Source organism: Salvia splendens, chromosome 13, assembly GCF_004379255.2.
Source record: "Salvia splendens isolate huo1 chromosome 13, SspV2, whole genome shotgun sequence".
Taxonomy (NCBI): Eukaryota; Viridiplantae; Streptophyta; class Magnoliopsida; order Lamiales; family Lamiaceae; genus Salvia; species Salvia splendens.
Window position 1 is genome coordinate 34,030,814 of NC_056044.1, and position 17,424 is coordinate 34,048,237.

At 36.4% G+C, this 17,424-nt stretch overlaps 2 protein-coding genes across 3 annotated transcripts; both read right to left on the reverse strand.

Moving 5' to 3' along the window:
• Positions 1-93: 93 nt before the first annotated feature.
• Positions 94-4,699, reverse strand: LOC121760155 (amino acid transporter AVT1C-like). Of its 2 annotated transcripts, none has more exons than XM_042155775.1 (13): positions 4,359-4,699; positions 3,653-3,898; positions 2,568-2,887; positions 2,276-2,490; positions 2,171-2,194; positions 1,920-2,100; positions 1,627-1,846; positions 1,360-1,495; positions 1,228-1,247; positions 891-1,036; positions 717-760; positions 572-634; positions 94-477 (listed from the first exon to the last, which is right to left on the reverse strand). In XM_042155775.1, the coding sequence occupies exons 2-13, from the start codon at positions 3,871-3,873 to the stop codon at positions 379-381; spliced, it is 1,689 nt and encodes a 562-aa protein (XP_042011709.1). In that variant the 5' UTR covers positions 3,874-3,898; positions 4,359-4,699; the 3' UTR covers positions 94-378. The 2 variants fall into 2 exon arrangements, with proteins under 2 accessions (XP_042011709.1, XP_042011710.1); XM_042155776.1 differs by having other exon boundaries at positions 3,653-3,962.
• Positions 4,700-10,091: 5,392 nt separating this feature from the next.
• Positions 10,092-13,108, reverse strand: LOC121762711 (probable protein S-acyltransferase 15). The gene is made up of 7 exons (XM_042158674.1): positions 12,722-13,108; positions 11,507-11,599; positions 11,326-11,427; positions 11,181-11,249; positions 10,898-10,996; positions 10,724-10,819; positions 10,092-10,527 (listed from the first exon to the last, which is right to left on the reverse strand). Exons 1-7 carry the CDS (start codon positions 12,992-12,994, stop codon positions 10,432-10,434), a joined length of 828 nt encoding a protein of 275 aa, XP_042014608.1. The 5' UTR covers positions 12,995-13,108; the 3' UTR covers positions 10,092-10,431.
• Positions 13,109-17,424: the final 4,316 nt, after the last annotated feature.

Here is a 17,424-nt window from a genome sequence, read left to right on the forward strand (position 1 = left end):
TCTCTACCACTTGGCCAATTCACAAGTATACACGAGAGTCTCATTTTAAACTTCAAGTTTGGCATGGAATTCAATAATGTTTGGCACTAGTACTTTGAATAGAGAAATAAATTCATTAAATATAAGTATAGTTAGGGATAAAAAAGTGACACTTTTGATGAATGGAAATTGTGATGCTTTTTTTCGTCGAAGCAAATTTCTAAAATCATGGGATTTTACAGCAAAAGGCAACAAAAACAATGTCAAAATTCATGAAAAATCACACACTAATAACTAACTAACTAACAATTCCCAACACTACTGTGTTAGGTAGAGAGAATGCTGAAGAAATTGAGGATATGAATATGATGTGTAAGAAACAAACACACTGCAAAACATTCATGAGCTCAAATTCTGGACAATCTGGGAGAGGGCTGAATAGGTTCCGAACGCCGACGAAACCACGCCTACTCCGATCACCACCACGCACATCGATCCCTGTAAAACGAAGCAGCAAACACGAAAAAAAAGATGCCATCAAGTTCGAAAAGAGCAGAGAAACAACCCTACTCGTGTGAGAAATCGGCCTTACTTGAAACACGGAGACCTTCCCCTTCAAGATGCTCAAGTAGCACGCGCACGGAAGAATCAACGTCTGCGGAAAGTGAAATCGCGTTGTAGAATGGAAAAATACACGAGAGGCTAAACGTCGAGGTGGGAAGAAAAAGAGTACTTACTACTAGCATGGTGAGCAGAGAGCCGATCAATGCCATCACGAGACCTGTGTGGCACAAAAACTCATGTAAGACCGTCCGGTCCTAGTGGCATTTTCGTAATTTTCATGGATCAACAGACTCGTATGAAACACGAATGGACTAAATCGAACAAGAAGAGAAGTGAGGGAAACTTACCGAAGAAGGGGATGCTGAGGCCTATGATTAACGTGGATACAACCAATGCTGTACGAATGAGGATTGAATACATATACGACTTGGAGTGGCTAGACGGGATCAGCTCTTCCAGACTCATCGCCACGGGAGACATGGTTAATGCATACGTGTTTGAAGTTAAGGAAGAAAATGTTCTAGCAATCGATGATTTCTTTTTCGTTAGGTCTCTGGTTGATGGATGACTTATCGTTCTAGTCCTACATCGATAAAACTCCTAATGTTCGACCTGAATTGTAATCGTTTATAAACGTCTAGAGGTATAGAACATGATTGAATCGATGAATCGTGAAAAGGATATTTTGTAAATGGATTGACCACCTGCAAAAGAACATGTGAAAAAAGAGCTTAACGAAGCAAACGAAGCAAAATACGAGATGGAAACGACGTCGTTATCTGATATATTAAGCTACGAGAAGAGAATCCGACATACCGTTGTCCACACAGCGATTTTAGACGCAAGTAAGTCCTGAGGCATGTTGAGAGTGAACTGTGATTGTGTCGATTCGCCAAACATCATGTATCCGAGCACAGCAACCGCACCATACATCACGGTGCAGATTGCAAAGCTGCAGCCACCATTTAGTCACGAGGTTCAAACATTATGACAGAATCGTACAAAACAGACAGTCAAAATCGAGCATTTAGAGGCCGCCTCAGAGGTTCGATGGTTCACGGAACGAATCAAAATTCTGCATACCTCGTGAGGAGAACGGAAGGGTACTGGCTCGGTTTGTCCATGGACGTATAAATATTAGGAAAAACAGCGTGCCCCGAGTAGCAATACCCGTAGAGACCAATAGCAACGGGTAGAGAAGAGAGGTTAAGAACCGTCCCTTTCGTTTGGAATCCCACTTCGTCCACTAACCCGACCCAAAACAAGCACGCGACTACTAAGATCGATGCAATGACTCCGCCAGCTGATAGTGTCGAACAAATATGGTCAGAGAGTTAAGATAAAGCTCGTTGGCTGCACTAAACGATGGTGCTTACCGGAGATGTAACTGAGGATGCTCATATCTCGTAACCAAACGGTTGGAAGGACGGCCAAGGTGGCCGCCACGGCAAAAAGATGGTGAGAGTCCAATTGGATGATTCCGAGGTTTAGATGTGCGTTTGGAAATAACGACGACAAGTTATCGCTCTCCAGAATAATGTATTCAACGCAGCAAGCCTGCAAACGATAACTACGGTTAATTTGCAAGAGCATGATAAAGTTAAGAGTCGTTGTTAGAAGTACTTACGTATAACTCCACGTACAAAACTATCTGCAAAACGAGACAGAACGGGGAATCAATGCCTGCAACAAACATTCATCGTTTTCTCTTTAACATAGTACTAACACATACCGATATGGCAACACGGCCTATGGTGCCGAATGCAGCCTGGCCAATGTCGGGATACGTCTCAAGCCCCGGTTTACTGTCCAAACAGAGGCGGAGGAGGATTCCGGTGTAGTAAGAAAGTACAGCAAAGATCAATAATATGGAAAGCCCGAGCCAGCCTCCTTCTCTGACAGCATAAGGAGTCGAAAGGATTCCAACTCCACATAACACATTCATGCCTGAAATCGAAGAATAACGTCTCTTTACACGATCGACTAAAAAAGTTCGTTTGATAGGAAGATTGACGAGCACTTACCATTTAGCACAGCTTGGCCATATGAGCTGTTGCGAGAAATCGGGAGCTCGTGTGAGACTCCTGACTTGCCATCAGGTGTTATTTTCTTCAAACTAGACTTCCTCGATGGGATAGGCGGAAGAAGGGAGTGTGAGCTTCGTCTTTCTTTAGATTTCTCGGCCTCGGGTATAAGAGGCTTGCTGAGGGTAGGTAATATCTCGGGAGTGTGTCTCCTTGTAAGGGATGATGACAGGAACGAGCTGCCTAAACGGGATAATGAGGGCGTCCCGAGAAAGTTGAGGCTCGGAGATGGGACGCTGCTGTATAGATCAATGGATTGCCTGTGACAGGTTTATACAATACAGCAGATTTAAGTAAAAAAACGAAACTTTCAAAAATCCGTTTTAGGTAGCCACTGTCAAACGCCATAAACAAGCCCGTCTCAACATTCTAACATCGATTTAGGACAGAATTTCATAAATTAGCATTCAAGTTTTCTCACTGTCATTCGATGAGCTACCTAGAAAAGGGTTGAGTTCGTCGTAGAAGTTCTTAATCGTGTGAAATTACTCGAACTGACTAGAAAAAACAACTACGTGTTCAGAATCTAACAGCAAAAAACCAGCATCAACATGAGTCTCTCTCTCGGAAAAGTGTTGGTGAGCCGTAGAAATGCTCAAACTCCAACAACAGAATTCAGCACCAACAGAGAATTCAAGAAATAGTAAGAATCTAACACAAAATCAAGCATCATTATAGACCTCTCTCTCTACTGAATAAGTACTGGTGAACTCTAGAAATGCTCAAAATCCAACAACAGAATTTAGCACCAAAAGAGAATGTAAGAAATAATAAGAATCTAACAACAAAATTTAGCATCAACATAAGTCTCTCTCTCTCTCTCTCTCTCTCTCTCTCTCTCTCTGATAAGTGCTGTTGAACTCTAGAAATGCTCAAAATCCAACAACATAAATCAGAACTAAAAGAGAATTCAAGAAATGCTCAAAATCCAACAACAGAATCCAGCACCAACAAAGCCTAACATCAACACTCTCTCTCTCTGATTGCACAAACACACACAAACAAACACAGAGATGGAAAGCAACCTGTAACTTTGAGGCCAAGAGGGGTTAAGGGAATTGGGCTTGCTCTGCTCCCGATTCCCATCATCATCGTCGTCGTTATCACTGCAGTAATTCGACGAATCAGAACCGTTCCCAGCTTCATCCCCATCATCATCACCATCAGCTCTCCCAGACACCTCCACCTCCTCCTCATCCTCACTCTCTATGTAGAAGCTCTGCTCCGACACCGAGTTCTTCATCATTCACTACTCCTCTCCCTCCAAACACCTTCCAAAATCCAAATTCAAAACCACAAAGTTAAGCCACTTTTAGAGACAGCCATTCACTGACACTAGATCAGAAACAAACAAAAAAAGCAGATCAATATTCTCACACCTCAAATCCCCATCCACAGAATGAAAAAGTCATGTGAATATACACATGTGCAATTATTCAGCAACAAGGCATTATTATAATATTGAGTCATAATTTAATCTTTTCAACAATGGAGAAAGGACAAATGTGCAGTAGCTCCAAAGCTTATCAAAGCCCCAATACTTAAAATGCTGCTGCAAATAGTAATCCAATCAAATTTCTTAGCATTTGGGATTCTAACAATAAACACATTATTCACAACAGAATCATGAATCCTATTTCCTCAACTAAGCTCAGCTAATTCAAGAACTCAGCATATGCACCCCAACATATATAGTAATTGGAGAGAAAGAGAGAGGGGGAAAGGTCTAACCTTTGTAGAGAATTGCAAAAGCTGCAAAAGATTCAATTTTTTTTTCTGACAGAATTCTGGGACAAAAAAGGATTGAGCTTTTTTGTATTATAAACGTGTGAGAAATAAAAAAAATGATTCTTTTCTGCTCCGAATCTTCAAGAATCCACCAAAGAATAAACTTCACCTCTTAACCTCAGCAAACACACACAGTGAGAGTGTATCTATGAACAGATAAAACAGCTAACATTCACTGCTTCGCAATAGTTGAATGGCAGATGTATGTAGACATATATACACATATATGAAAACATCTATACCTACTGTTTGAAATTTTTCTGTAGCTAATCAAGTGTGAAGACAAGATTGAATAATTGAGTCATTCGTGGGTGTATTGAATCTTAAAATAACCCCATTTGTTAGTAATATTATTAAAAAAAATATTTCTAAAAATATTATTGCTAACAATATTATTTATGAAATATAATTACTGCTAATAATTTTTTATGGATAACTTATGTTGTATTTATAAATATTAAAAAAAAGGGTTAGATTTGTAAACGTTGGGTATCTTTAATTATCTAATAGACATAATAATTACAATAAAATTGTCTAGCTTAAATTATTAAGTGAGAAATAATATTAACTACTAGTATATCATTCATTTTGATTTATTATTTCTTAGGCTAAGCTTCGATTTTTTCCAATTTATTTAGCCATCTTTAAATTTTTCGGTGTATCCTTACTTTAAGATAATTTTTTTCTATTTTCTAAATAAAAGGACATTTCAAGCGACAGTGAAAAGTATTAATTAAATGTCATAATATAAATTATAATTACTCTTAGTAATATAATAATAGGATAATTAAAAGTATAATCTATAATTTGACATAATCTAGATTTATAATTAGACATGCACAGTTATGAGTTGAGCACCTTCAAGTTAGTGTTAAATTACATGAGATCAGCTACTCAATAAGGGTGGTGTTCGGTTTCCAAGAAAAAATAATACTAAAATACAATATATGATTGAGTTGTGAGATTATTTTAGTCATAGAGAATTAGGTATAACTAATTATCCCATGATTATTCATCCAGGATTAAATTGTGGGGTTGAATCTCATGAACCAAACACACTACAACTTTAATCTCGGATACAATCTTTCAAACCAAACACCCCTAAAGGATATTAATTTAAACATTGAGATCACAAGTAAATACTTTAATATACGTGCATGCCCAATAAAGTGCAGACATCTAAATATGGGTATCAAGATAATAATACTTTTATTTATTATTGTTGATGATTCGAACTCCATTAATTTATTCATAATTTTTAAATAAAATAAATAATAATTTCCCATTTATAATCATGGTTATGATAATTCAAAACTCCTGATTAATTATTTATTATAAGAAAATTATTTTACCAATTAATACAAACCTTGGAAATTTTATTTAGTAAGAGAAAAAGGTATTGGATCTTTATATTTGTTGATGAATCTTTACCACAAACCTTGGAATATTTATTTATTAAGAGCAAAAATTAATGAATCTTTTTATTTATTTGAAAGTGGATGAATCTTTGAAGATTCCATATTCTAGTCCTTTTTTACTTTTACCTTTGATTGGCTTAGCACATCAACTTGAGCTCATAATTATTTACCTTTCATAATTGACATATAATATTGTTTATTGTGTAGTTAATTGTACAAGTGTATACCACAAACTATGTGGTCCAACCAAATTAGGATTAATCACACAAATCTCATGTCCAATTAGTAGATGCTAACAAAGCAAAAGCTTTGACATAATCCATTCAAAATAAATAAATTGATGGTAATTATCGTCTCAAGGTCTATATAGTCTTTATACATTCCAAGAAAAAAACAGCAAATAGCATCATCAACTAACCAATTGTATGAGTATTTTTTTAAGGGAACATTATCTTAAGTTTAGGTAGATGTTAATATCATCAACTCCCTCCATTTGTCTCTTAAATAAAATACAAAAATAGTTTTTTAAGTGTTATAAAATACTTAACTATGACTAATAGAACAATGAAAACGAAGTGCACATAAAAACAATTTAGAATAAAAATACTTACAAAAATAATGAAAGCAATATATTCAATCCAAATCTACTATAAAAAATTAACATATAAACACAAGAAACAAAAGCAAATAGACCATACATCCTTTCATTTTTCAATGACCTCATCGATAAAGTAAAAAATCTATTTCACTCCTTTAGTTTTTTTCATTTGAAATTCAAAGAATCTAGATTTTATGTTTAAATTTGATGAGCTAAATCTTCCTTTACTTCATTAATCACATGTCCACATCAATCGTTTAAATCTGTAAAGTGGATCTCAAATACACTTGGGACATCTTTAATGTTCTAGGACAATCTTGACATCACTTTCTAGCATTATCCAAACGCTTCTTGATTAATTTCAATTCGATTTTTTTTTCATATATAGTTTTGACTTATACTTTATCACCACATAATATATAATATCGTTGAAACATAATGATTCCACAACTTAATTTTGTTTACCAATCAATGTCACTATGACTCAGTTCCTTTTGTTCCACACTAGCACACCATCCTAAAATTTTAGCCTTTTTTTAAGGTCGAAAAACGCCTATCATCTAAAATGACCTAAAAAGTTTATGTAAGGCCACAGATGGCCTGAAAACTATTGACGTTTTCGGACGGGCTAATAACCTTCAAAGATGGGCCTGATCCTACCCTATTTCCCTTGTTAGCTCGGTGGGCTTGAGCTGGGCTAGCCCTTGCCTGGCTCAACAATTTTGCCATCTCAGCATTCTTATACTCCATCCGTCCCATAAAAAATATGAACATTTCTATTTATGGAATGTTATCCCAAACTCATTATCTATATAAATTAATTTATCTACAACTTATATCACTATGATCCACCATTACAACTCCTTAAACACATACTTGAACTACCCTTCTTATCATATCTGTTAATTCACCAATTGTGCATTAATTATCGTGTCATTTTAATTGCCTATATTTTTATTGGACGGAAGGAGTATAAAGAATCACATTAGAGCTATAAACTCATTGATGGTGTCCAACTTGATGGATTGGACAAAATTAAGTCCTATGAATAATTTGTAGTTGGATAGATACATCACGATACTTAACCTTAAAATAATGCGACATAGGATTAGCTCTAGCTGATGAGTGTTGTCACCCCCCTTAACATAATTAATACTCACGTGACAATTTAATCTTGAAAGACCAGTCCAATCAAGAAAATGCATGTCAATCAATGATGAATTAGACATCACAATCCACAATGTGGATAAGTTCTCCACATGTAGCGGTTGGGAGACGTAAGAGCATCTCCAATGCTGACGGACGTCAAATAGCCGTCAAATAGCCTTCACACTGCCACATCATCAGCACTACAATTCTCCTGCCACATCAGCTTGCCACATCAACTGGACATCAAATAGCCATCAAATAGCCTTCACACTACCTATCCACATCACTAATAACAATTATATAATTTAATTTACACTTGTATCAACATACGAAATTTAAATTACGAGACAAATACGGAAAATTCGAATAATAATATTAAAATTTTTTTATTACATTAATATAAAAAAAAGTACAATAATTAAAAATATTACATTTAAAAAATTACATAAATTTGCATAAAAACTACCGCCTTGCAGTCCTCAGCGCCCACAACTCTTCAACTAAATCATTTTGCAGTCGAATATGAGCCTCCGTCTGACGCATGTCGGCATGTGCTTGGAGGAGGGCTTCTTCATCGTGCGGTACCCCACCTCGTACGTTGGCGGTGATGACGCCGTGGCTTGGACCTGCTTCATTATCGTCGGTGGCCCAATCAGTCAGTTGTACACCTTCATCTTCGACGATCATGTTGTGCATGATAATACAGGCATACATTATATCAGCAATGCAGTCGACATGCCACAAACGCGTTGGTCCCTTAACTGCAGCCCATCGAGCTTGAAGCACACCAAATGCGCGCTCCACGTCCTTTCGCGCCGACTCCTGCCGCGTCGCAAAGTAGGCCTTCTTCGGCTCTGATGCGCACCGGATCGTCTTCACAAAGACGGGCCACCTAGGGTATATCCCATCCGCCAAGTAGTAGCCCATATCATGCTGGTTGCCGTTGGCGACAAAACTGATGGCCGGACCGACGCCCTGGCACTGCTCGTTGAAAAGGGGCGACGAGTTGAGGACGTTTAGGTCGTTGTTCGAACCGGCTATCCCAAAATACGCATGCCAAATCCACAACCGGTAATCAGCCACGGCCTCGAGGATCATCGTGGGATTTTTTCCCTTGTAGCCGGTCGTGTAAAACCCCTTCCAGGCAGCGGGACAGTTCTTCCATTCCCAATGCATACAATCTATGCTGCCTAGCATTCCCGGGAACCCGTGCTGATCCCCGTGCATCCGCAGCAAATTCCGGCAATCTTCGGGGGTAGGCTTTCGGAGATACTGATCACCGAATACTTCGATCACGCCCTGGCAGAAATACTTCATACATTCGATGGCAGTCGTCTCACCGATGTGGAGGTATTCGTCCCACATGTCTGCCGCGGTGCCGTAGGCCAACTGCCTGATTGCCGCAGTGCACTTTTGAATAGGGGTGTGGCCGGGTCTGCCAACCGCATCGTGCCTGAAGCGGAAATACAGATATCGCTGCTCCAATTCGTTAACAATACGCATAAATAAGTCCCGCCTCATCCTAAAACGACGCCTGAAATGGTTGGCGTCAAAACGCGGCTCCTCTGCGAAGTAATCTGTGAACAGGCGCTGATGTGCAGCGTCATGATCACGATGCACCACTTGTCGACGGTGGACAACTGGTCGTGGGCGAGGTGCCGCCGGCTGCATATAACTCTGCATCCATCGATCAACCTCACGGCTCGTATAGGCATCAAGCTCTTCGTTCATCATACGCTCGTACTCATCCGCATCCCCACCACTACCACCGGCATTACTCATTTCTTAAATTGATCTTGTACAGAAAGTAAGGTAGAGAGAGAGTACTCGTTAAAACAAGTGGTGCGAATGAAAATGAGGTTCAACGCGCGTATATATAGTGTTTTGCGAAAAAAAAAAAAAAATATTTAAATCCGACGCCGGTTTGGCGCCGATCCGGGAGCCACAATGGCGCCCGTGAGGATCGGCGTGGGAACCGGCGTCGGCGCGGGAATCGGCATGGCGACGCCGATTTTGACGCCGATTTCGCCCACGCCGGTTCCAATGGTTCGGCGTCAAACCGGCGTGGGCGAAAAATCGGCGCTCCGGTGGTGACGCCGACCATTGGAGATGCTCTAAAAGACAGCATTTTGACCCAAATTTGGGAGTTTTTCAATTACACAACATAAGGTTAGTTTCACTTTCAATCTTGCCAAATGCCTCTGTCTGAATCTCAATGGCCCCTCTCATCATCCATTAGATTTTCAATCATCTCACAGATTTTTTTGCCATTCAACTTAACATGAAACAATATGTAGATTTTAGACCCTAATTCATTCCCTAATCTCAGCTGAATCAGGATAGTCCGATCAGCTCAGCTGACAGACCGGTGTATGAGTTCATGTATCTTATAGTTAGATCACACGCGACACAAATCCTACATGTTATGATGCACAAGTATCGGTTGGATCATCTAAACTCGAGCAGCGACTATATGCCAGGCAGCGGTAATGAGAGACAATCATAAAAGGATTAGTTGCCAACAAAGCTGATTAATTGAGGACAAATACTTTACACCTGTACAGAAGGATTTGTATATACTCCAGCAATGTTTTGAATGAAGTATCTAAGCGGAGATTGATAGGATCTGCGAGAGCAGCGTCTAAGGTTTTCAAAATAATACTTACCAGTTTCGAGCAAATATGATATCAAGCAATTAGAGTGGTCTGAATGCATTTTCCCAGTCAGCGGCATACACATGGTATTTTACCCAGAGGAGATGCAGATGCCACTGTGATCCAACACATACTGCAGATAACCGAGTCAAGGGAAATTGGCTGTTTTTCAGGAGATGGTACAAGATCAATGCGGGTTATGAGCTCTCGCGTGTGGTAGGGAAGCTAAGTCCATCTTTGATATGACTGGTTGCCGTTGGCCAAAGCCATTTTAGCATATTAGAACCCAAAACCTGATCAAGATAGATATTCTAACTTCAGCTGATATTTGTAGATAATATCTCAAATATTAAAGAACATTTCTATCGTCGCTCAAAATAAAAACTAATTAAAGTCATCAGATTTGGCTAAATGCATTTGCCTCTCCCACAGCACACCATAATCACATAAGAAAGACATGTAGGCACTGAGAAGAAGGTAAGGCGAGACCAGGGTTGCGTTTTTGTAAAAGCCGACATCATAAGGATGGTGATAGCTCAGTCCAGATTTCCTCGCCAACCAAGCAGCTCGTTTTCCCTCATGGTACTGAGAAGTAAATTATTACGAGACCATTCATTAGAACAATTACCACTGTTGGATAAATTGTCAACACACTATCCTTACCTCTATAGTTGTCATGTTATGAGAAGCAAGATATATATTCCAGATTAAGAAACTTCCAAGCGTCAAACTTAAAGCAGTAATCCACGATCCAATACCAATCTGAAAGTTACAAACAACAACTAAACGAGACATTTTTAAAAACCAATCGATGATTGAGGTTTCAACATACTGTGGCTTGGTTCGGAACTAAAAAGGAGAACTATCAATGCAGTATCTTGCTCTGGATTATAGTATACATCAGACATGGATGCGGTGGTGAAATAATGATCTAATAGAAACTTACGCGAAAGGTCTTTGAAGTGGAACTGGCACCAGTATCCCAGTCCTTGATTATGCAGCTTATTATGATAGCCTGTGAATGGAGAATAATAAATTATAATACGAAAAAACATCAACTAATGTACATAGAAATACATGTTTATGCATACCGCAGAGTATGTGGTTGCAGCAGTTGCGTAGAAGACTAAAAGAAGAAATGGCTTATAATTTCTCTGTCCCACACAGTTACTAATCCAGGTACAGTGGTGATCCTAAAAGGAAGATTGATTACAAGATAATAATGTGACTTTGATGCTACAGGAGAAATTGATACGTCTAAAAGGCACCCACCATCCTCAGAACACACCTTCTGCAGACACGGCAATGATGAGCTCTAGGAGGCTTGTATGACGAACACTTATCACATTTCCTTGGAACCACACCCTGAAAGACATCCCAAATTCGACTGATACAAGCTTCTTTTCTTATTAAGAAAATAATACAAGTTTGACCAGCAAAGTTATCTCACTTATGGTAGGAAATCAGAGATCGCATCTAATAAAATAAGAAAAATGTAGAAAGCTTAGATTTTCACTAGACATGGTTTCACAGAATAATGTGTAACATTTCCTTTCAACATAATTCTATTTTTAAGCTTGTTATCTATGAGTAGCATGTGACAAGAAGACTAATGTATGCTGACAAATCTCATAACTTAATTGGTCAAAAGAGGTATCAAATTATACATTTGATCTTTCTCTCTGCAAATGTAATTTTCTTATCGCGGGGAGAAAAAAAAAGAAAATACTGAAAATTCATGTACTCACCAACTACACGGGAGATATTCAAGCACTATGACTGGAAAAATTGTTAAGAGTTGATGCCTAATTTGACCCTAGCGATTATTATAGGTTAGTTGAATTAAAAGGCTACAGTCTCAACTAAAACACAGTAATTAATAAAGCACGCAAATGTATCTTCTCCATTCAACTCACGAGATCCCTAAACTTCACTGAAGCTTTAACACTTCGTAACTTCAGTGAACTGTTAACATGCTTAAATGTTGGTCCTCGCAATGAAAACAAAAGAGGGTTGCAAAGTAATGACAGTAGAAACACTCAATCTCGTCCAGAGGGAGGGATTAGTGATCTTCGGATAACTAAAACTGATACAGCAGTGTTTATCAATTCCACCAGCTAAACAGAACATCGTCTCTGAAACCAAATGCACAACCTAACACCTTGAATTGTCACCAAATCCCTAAGAATGCTAGAGAATAATACTAATCTCGACTTTTTCGAGTTGCTAAACTAACATTATAGGTGCTAAATCATATCTCCAAATCAAGTTATACACCACTCAAAATCACAAAATGAATGCTTTTTTCTTATTTCAAGAGAAAAATGCTATGAACTTTCACAAAATTCATCCAAAAACAGAAAAGCTAACACTGACATAAACAAGCACAGATCATAAATTGGCATAATCAATAGTTCTATCTTCACATAAACCTAATTTGCCCCAATTTCATTCGAAATTGCTAAAACGAGTCTAAAAACAGCTCACATTTCTCTTGATTTCCTGATCTGAGGCGTAGCTCTCTTCAACATCAGGGAGAAATCCAGATGGAACGCCGCCGGGATCCGCTAGAACACACACTAGAAACGAAAATACACACAGAGAAGCCAAAGCAGTGAAGATCAAAGAGTTGAGAAATCCAGCTGAGCTCTGTAATCCAATCCAATCCTCAATGAACACAAACACGGTCATGTAGTATACGAATCCGACTAGAGTAATTACTGATAAAACTGGGATTGAAACAAATCTTTTCAGCTTCATTTTGGGGAAACTTTTTCAGTAATCATCACAACTTCGTATCTTCAAAATTTGGGGCAAACACTAGATTTATGAAATATTTGGTCGATTTTGAAAATTCATCCACCTTTTGTGGATAATTACATGTTTTATGTACAATGTTTTTCGGTCCATTGTTTCAATTTACGACAAAAAGTATTAAATTTACATATTTTATACAAAAAGTTTATTTAGTGTTCCAAAATAAGTACATTCTTGTAAGTCCCTATTAATACTGTTATTTCCAATTACATAATAAATACAAAAAGTTTCATCAATGTTTCAAATTTGTACAAAAAAATTTAAATTAAAACTTTCCATTAATTATTTCAAACACAATTATCTTTATTATTCACAAAAATGAAAAACACATAAAAAATCATCACTCTTCGCCATCAAATTAGCGAATTAGATTTTACTGTCGAAGCTTTCTCACGTAACAATGGAGAATACCACTAAAAAGATATTGAATCTTTTTTGTAAAAATTAAATATTGATTTATTGACTGTTTGAAGCTCAAATTAGTCATTTTGTAAAGAATAAATATGGAATTATTTGATACTATGTTCTATAAAGAATACAATTAAAAAATAGAGTATATTGAAAAACGGAATTTTTTTAAACCACGGTCAATTGGTGGAAGAATTGTTATTGACTGTTATTTTTTAGAGTGATTAATTGTATTAAATCTTTAATTATTCTTTTATTATGATGATAAGTTGGAAAAATTATACACTAACTAACAGTGTTTAAAATATTTAACGGAATGTATTAATTTAAAACCTTAATATAATTTTTTGTATGAAATATGTAAACTTAATACTTTTTATACTAAATTGAAACAAAGGTAATACATTTTGTATGAAACATGTAATTACCTCACTTTTTGCACTTTTTAATATAATAGCCCATTTAATTAAGAAGATACGTGAGCCCAATTTAATAGATCTACTACAAGTCCAAAATTTTAAAATCAACAATAATTGAAGACGAGTCAAATCGAATCGAGTCAAACTAAAGTAATGGTAATTTTAATTGTAGATTAGTCTAGTTAAATCGAATATAAGCATGCTTGAGTTAGGCTCGTTAAGGTATTCTCACGACTGACCTAAATTGGATTCTCATTTTTCAGGCTAGAGTTCGGTTGGATACCCAGCTGGCGTCCGGCCTTCGATTTAGTTTGCACTTGACTTGTCTGTATTGGATACCATATTTTTTCCTTTTTAACGAAACCATTTATATAAATTATTTTAAATTGATAATAATTCAAAATGTATAGTATTTGTTTATTATGTTTTAATATAGTTTCAAAATTTGAAACTCATAAAAAATAAATTTTATTTCAAAATAAAAAATCCATTGCAATTTTCATAAAACATCACTTGTCACTTGACATAAATTTTGACAAACACACTATTGTGCCATGTGCAATGGAAAACTTTGAGTTGGTTTATTTTATTCACATGTCTATATTTTTGTCTCCAATTCAATAGTTTCAATAATGCTCTAAATCACTTTTTCATTTATTTACTAATAAAATGCTAAGTTCCAATTCATTTTTCGAATGCTATATATCGTCAATCAAATTCCTTAAAGTTCATGCATTGTGTGATTGTGTCCCACCATATATTCTTTTAAAATAAAATCAACCCAAACAATCCATTCACTAGATAATGAAATTCAACAATACATTCATAAATTACATTAACAACACTCTAACTTAAACCTAAAATGAAGCTCTCTCACCCACCCATACACATACACATACACACACACACCCATAAGCAGCGGCGGATCCAGGTGGGGTCGAGTGGGGTCGGCCGACCCCACCATCGCCCCCGGACTGCTGCCGGAAAGTTTGCCTTCGACCCTACGGCGCCCGTTCCTCAACCCTTTTACAGCTTTACCCCACGCAGCGTCTAAGATCTGACAGCGGCATCGCGCAGGAATGGAATGGAGGTGGCGACCGAGAAGGTGAGAGAGGAAGAGAGGCCTTTTCAGATTTGTTTTGAAGAAGAGATACGGGTATGTTGTGGTGATGAGAGTGGGTTAGTTGGTAGATAGAAGTCTTCTCCACTTAGTGGTATTACTTTTATTCCTATATTAATTACATAGAAAAGAATAGGTGGCTCCGTAAAAAATTGACACATTTCTATTCTAACTATCTAGAGTTTAATTTTAAAATAACGTTTGAAATTTTATTTCCATATTTGTATTATTTCAAAATATATCAAGCAAAAATGTAATGATATCTATTTTGGCCTAACTTTTTAAACAATTTTTACAATTAGTCAATTTTGTATAAAATACTATATTGATATTTCAACACATTAATTTATTTAAATTAAAAAACATACTTTAATAATAATACTACTCCTACTATATAGTGATTAGTGATATTTCTTAATTTTTTATAATTTTTTTATATAATTTAGCATTTCAACTTTATTATATAAGAATTATTTTTTAAAAATTCAATTTTCTATATTTTTTTATGTTATAGAAAAAATTGTGTTATTGCCAGAATAAAAAAAATAATGCATATCAAATTACTCCATCCGTCCCACTTTAGGAGTCTCATTGAGCTCGACACGGATTTTGAAAAATGTAAAAGAAAGTTGGTGAAAAAAAGATAGTGAAATATGAGTTACTTTTATATTATTTTTATATTATAAAATATGAGTGTAAAAAAGTTAGTGGAATATGAAGCCTATTACAATTTTCAGCTGGCGGAACACCCAAAAATGATAAACTAGGTGTCACACCTCAACCCCTCTGACGTATAATCTTTTAATAAATAAAACCCTTATCATAAAAGCAATCAATACACGTGTCTAATTCATAGAACACTCATATTATATAAGTTCAAACCAACACTTATCCGATACATATTTCAAAATATCCTGTAAAGTAGTGGAACCCTCTCACCACTCTATATACTATACATTTATCTACATGCAAAATGACGAGGAGGAGAAGGTTGCCAATATGCGTCAGCCGCCGAACCTAATAACACGTGGAGTTCCTATGACCCATGTCAGTCAAAACTTTACTGCTATCTTATTCCAGAAAAATTTAGTGGTTTATATGAGCCACAACTCAGTATATATAAATTTCCACCTTTAATCTCACATGATACAAACATCAAGCATATTCTTTTATCAATACATATAATCAGAAACAATATATAACATAATTTAAAAACAAACCATTTCATATTCATATGTATATGCCACTCTATTCAGTTTATTATTCTGTAACAGTCAAGCCTGGTATCTGCCCGGGATTCCTCTATGATTGACCCGTAGGTCCCATTATGATTTGACCCGAAGGTCCCATTGTGTTTGACCCGAAGGTCCCTCTATAATTGGACTTATAGGTCCCTCTGTAATTTGACCCGAAGGTCCCTCTGTAATTTGACCCGTAGGTCCCTCTGTAATTTCAGATCCAGTGCAAGACCGTCACAGATCCTCTTTAGTCCAATGATTCATATAATCGGTATCATAAACATATCTTTTACACCAATAACATATCCATATCATACTTCATAAAATTATCAAATATATCTATACAAACATGTCCATTTCAGCAATCAAATATTCATATCATATTTGACAATAAAAATCAAATAACATATAATCATATTGAATCACATCGTATAATCAAATCATTCATTTTGTTTAACACCTAGCAATGAAACAAATAAAACATGTAAAATTAAAAGTGTGATTTATACTCACCTGATTATGACAAGAATCTAACCGAACCTCTTATTCTGTCTCCTAATTCACAACCCTCGGTCCTAACTTCATAGCTCAGTCCATGTCATTATTTTTTTTATGATTTTCCAGATTCTATACCGTCTCCACTTCGTCTCCTTCCTCTTCTTTTCCTTATTTTCTTCATTATACTTTCTCAAATATGAAAGGGTCCTATAAAGCTTAGTCCAAAACCCGTTGCCTTACCACTTGGCCACGCCCCATTTCAATTTCTAATTGACACTAAGAAACAATAATATTGTTATCGAAGGTTCATACTCTAAAATTTATCTGATTTTGTCAATTGTTAGAATTTTTTCTCGAGGAAATCATGCATTTTCTAGGATATTATTATTCCGGATCTTATCGAAAACTTACAGCAGCCTGCCAAACAAAAGCTAAGAGAAAAAAAACAGAGGTATGACTGGCATAACATCTACGATTGGATTCAAAAAAGCATAGGCTTCGGGCAATTTGCCGAAGAAAAAACTACTCGAATAAAGGGGCGAATTAATACAAATACAGATCAAATATATGTATATTATTAAAAAATATGTTTATTATTAAAAAATATGGCAGCCAAGGTTTTATCAAGTTAAAAATGTTTCCTAAATTGGGCGTACCCCTGTGTACATAAAATATGTATACTAATAAAAC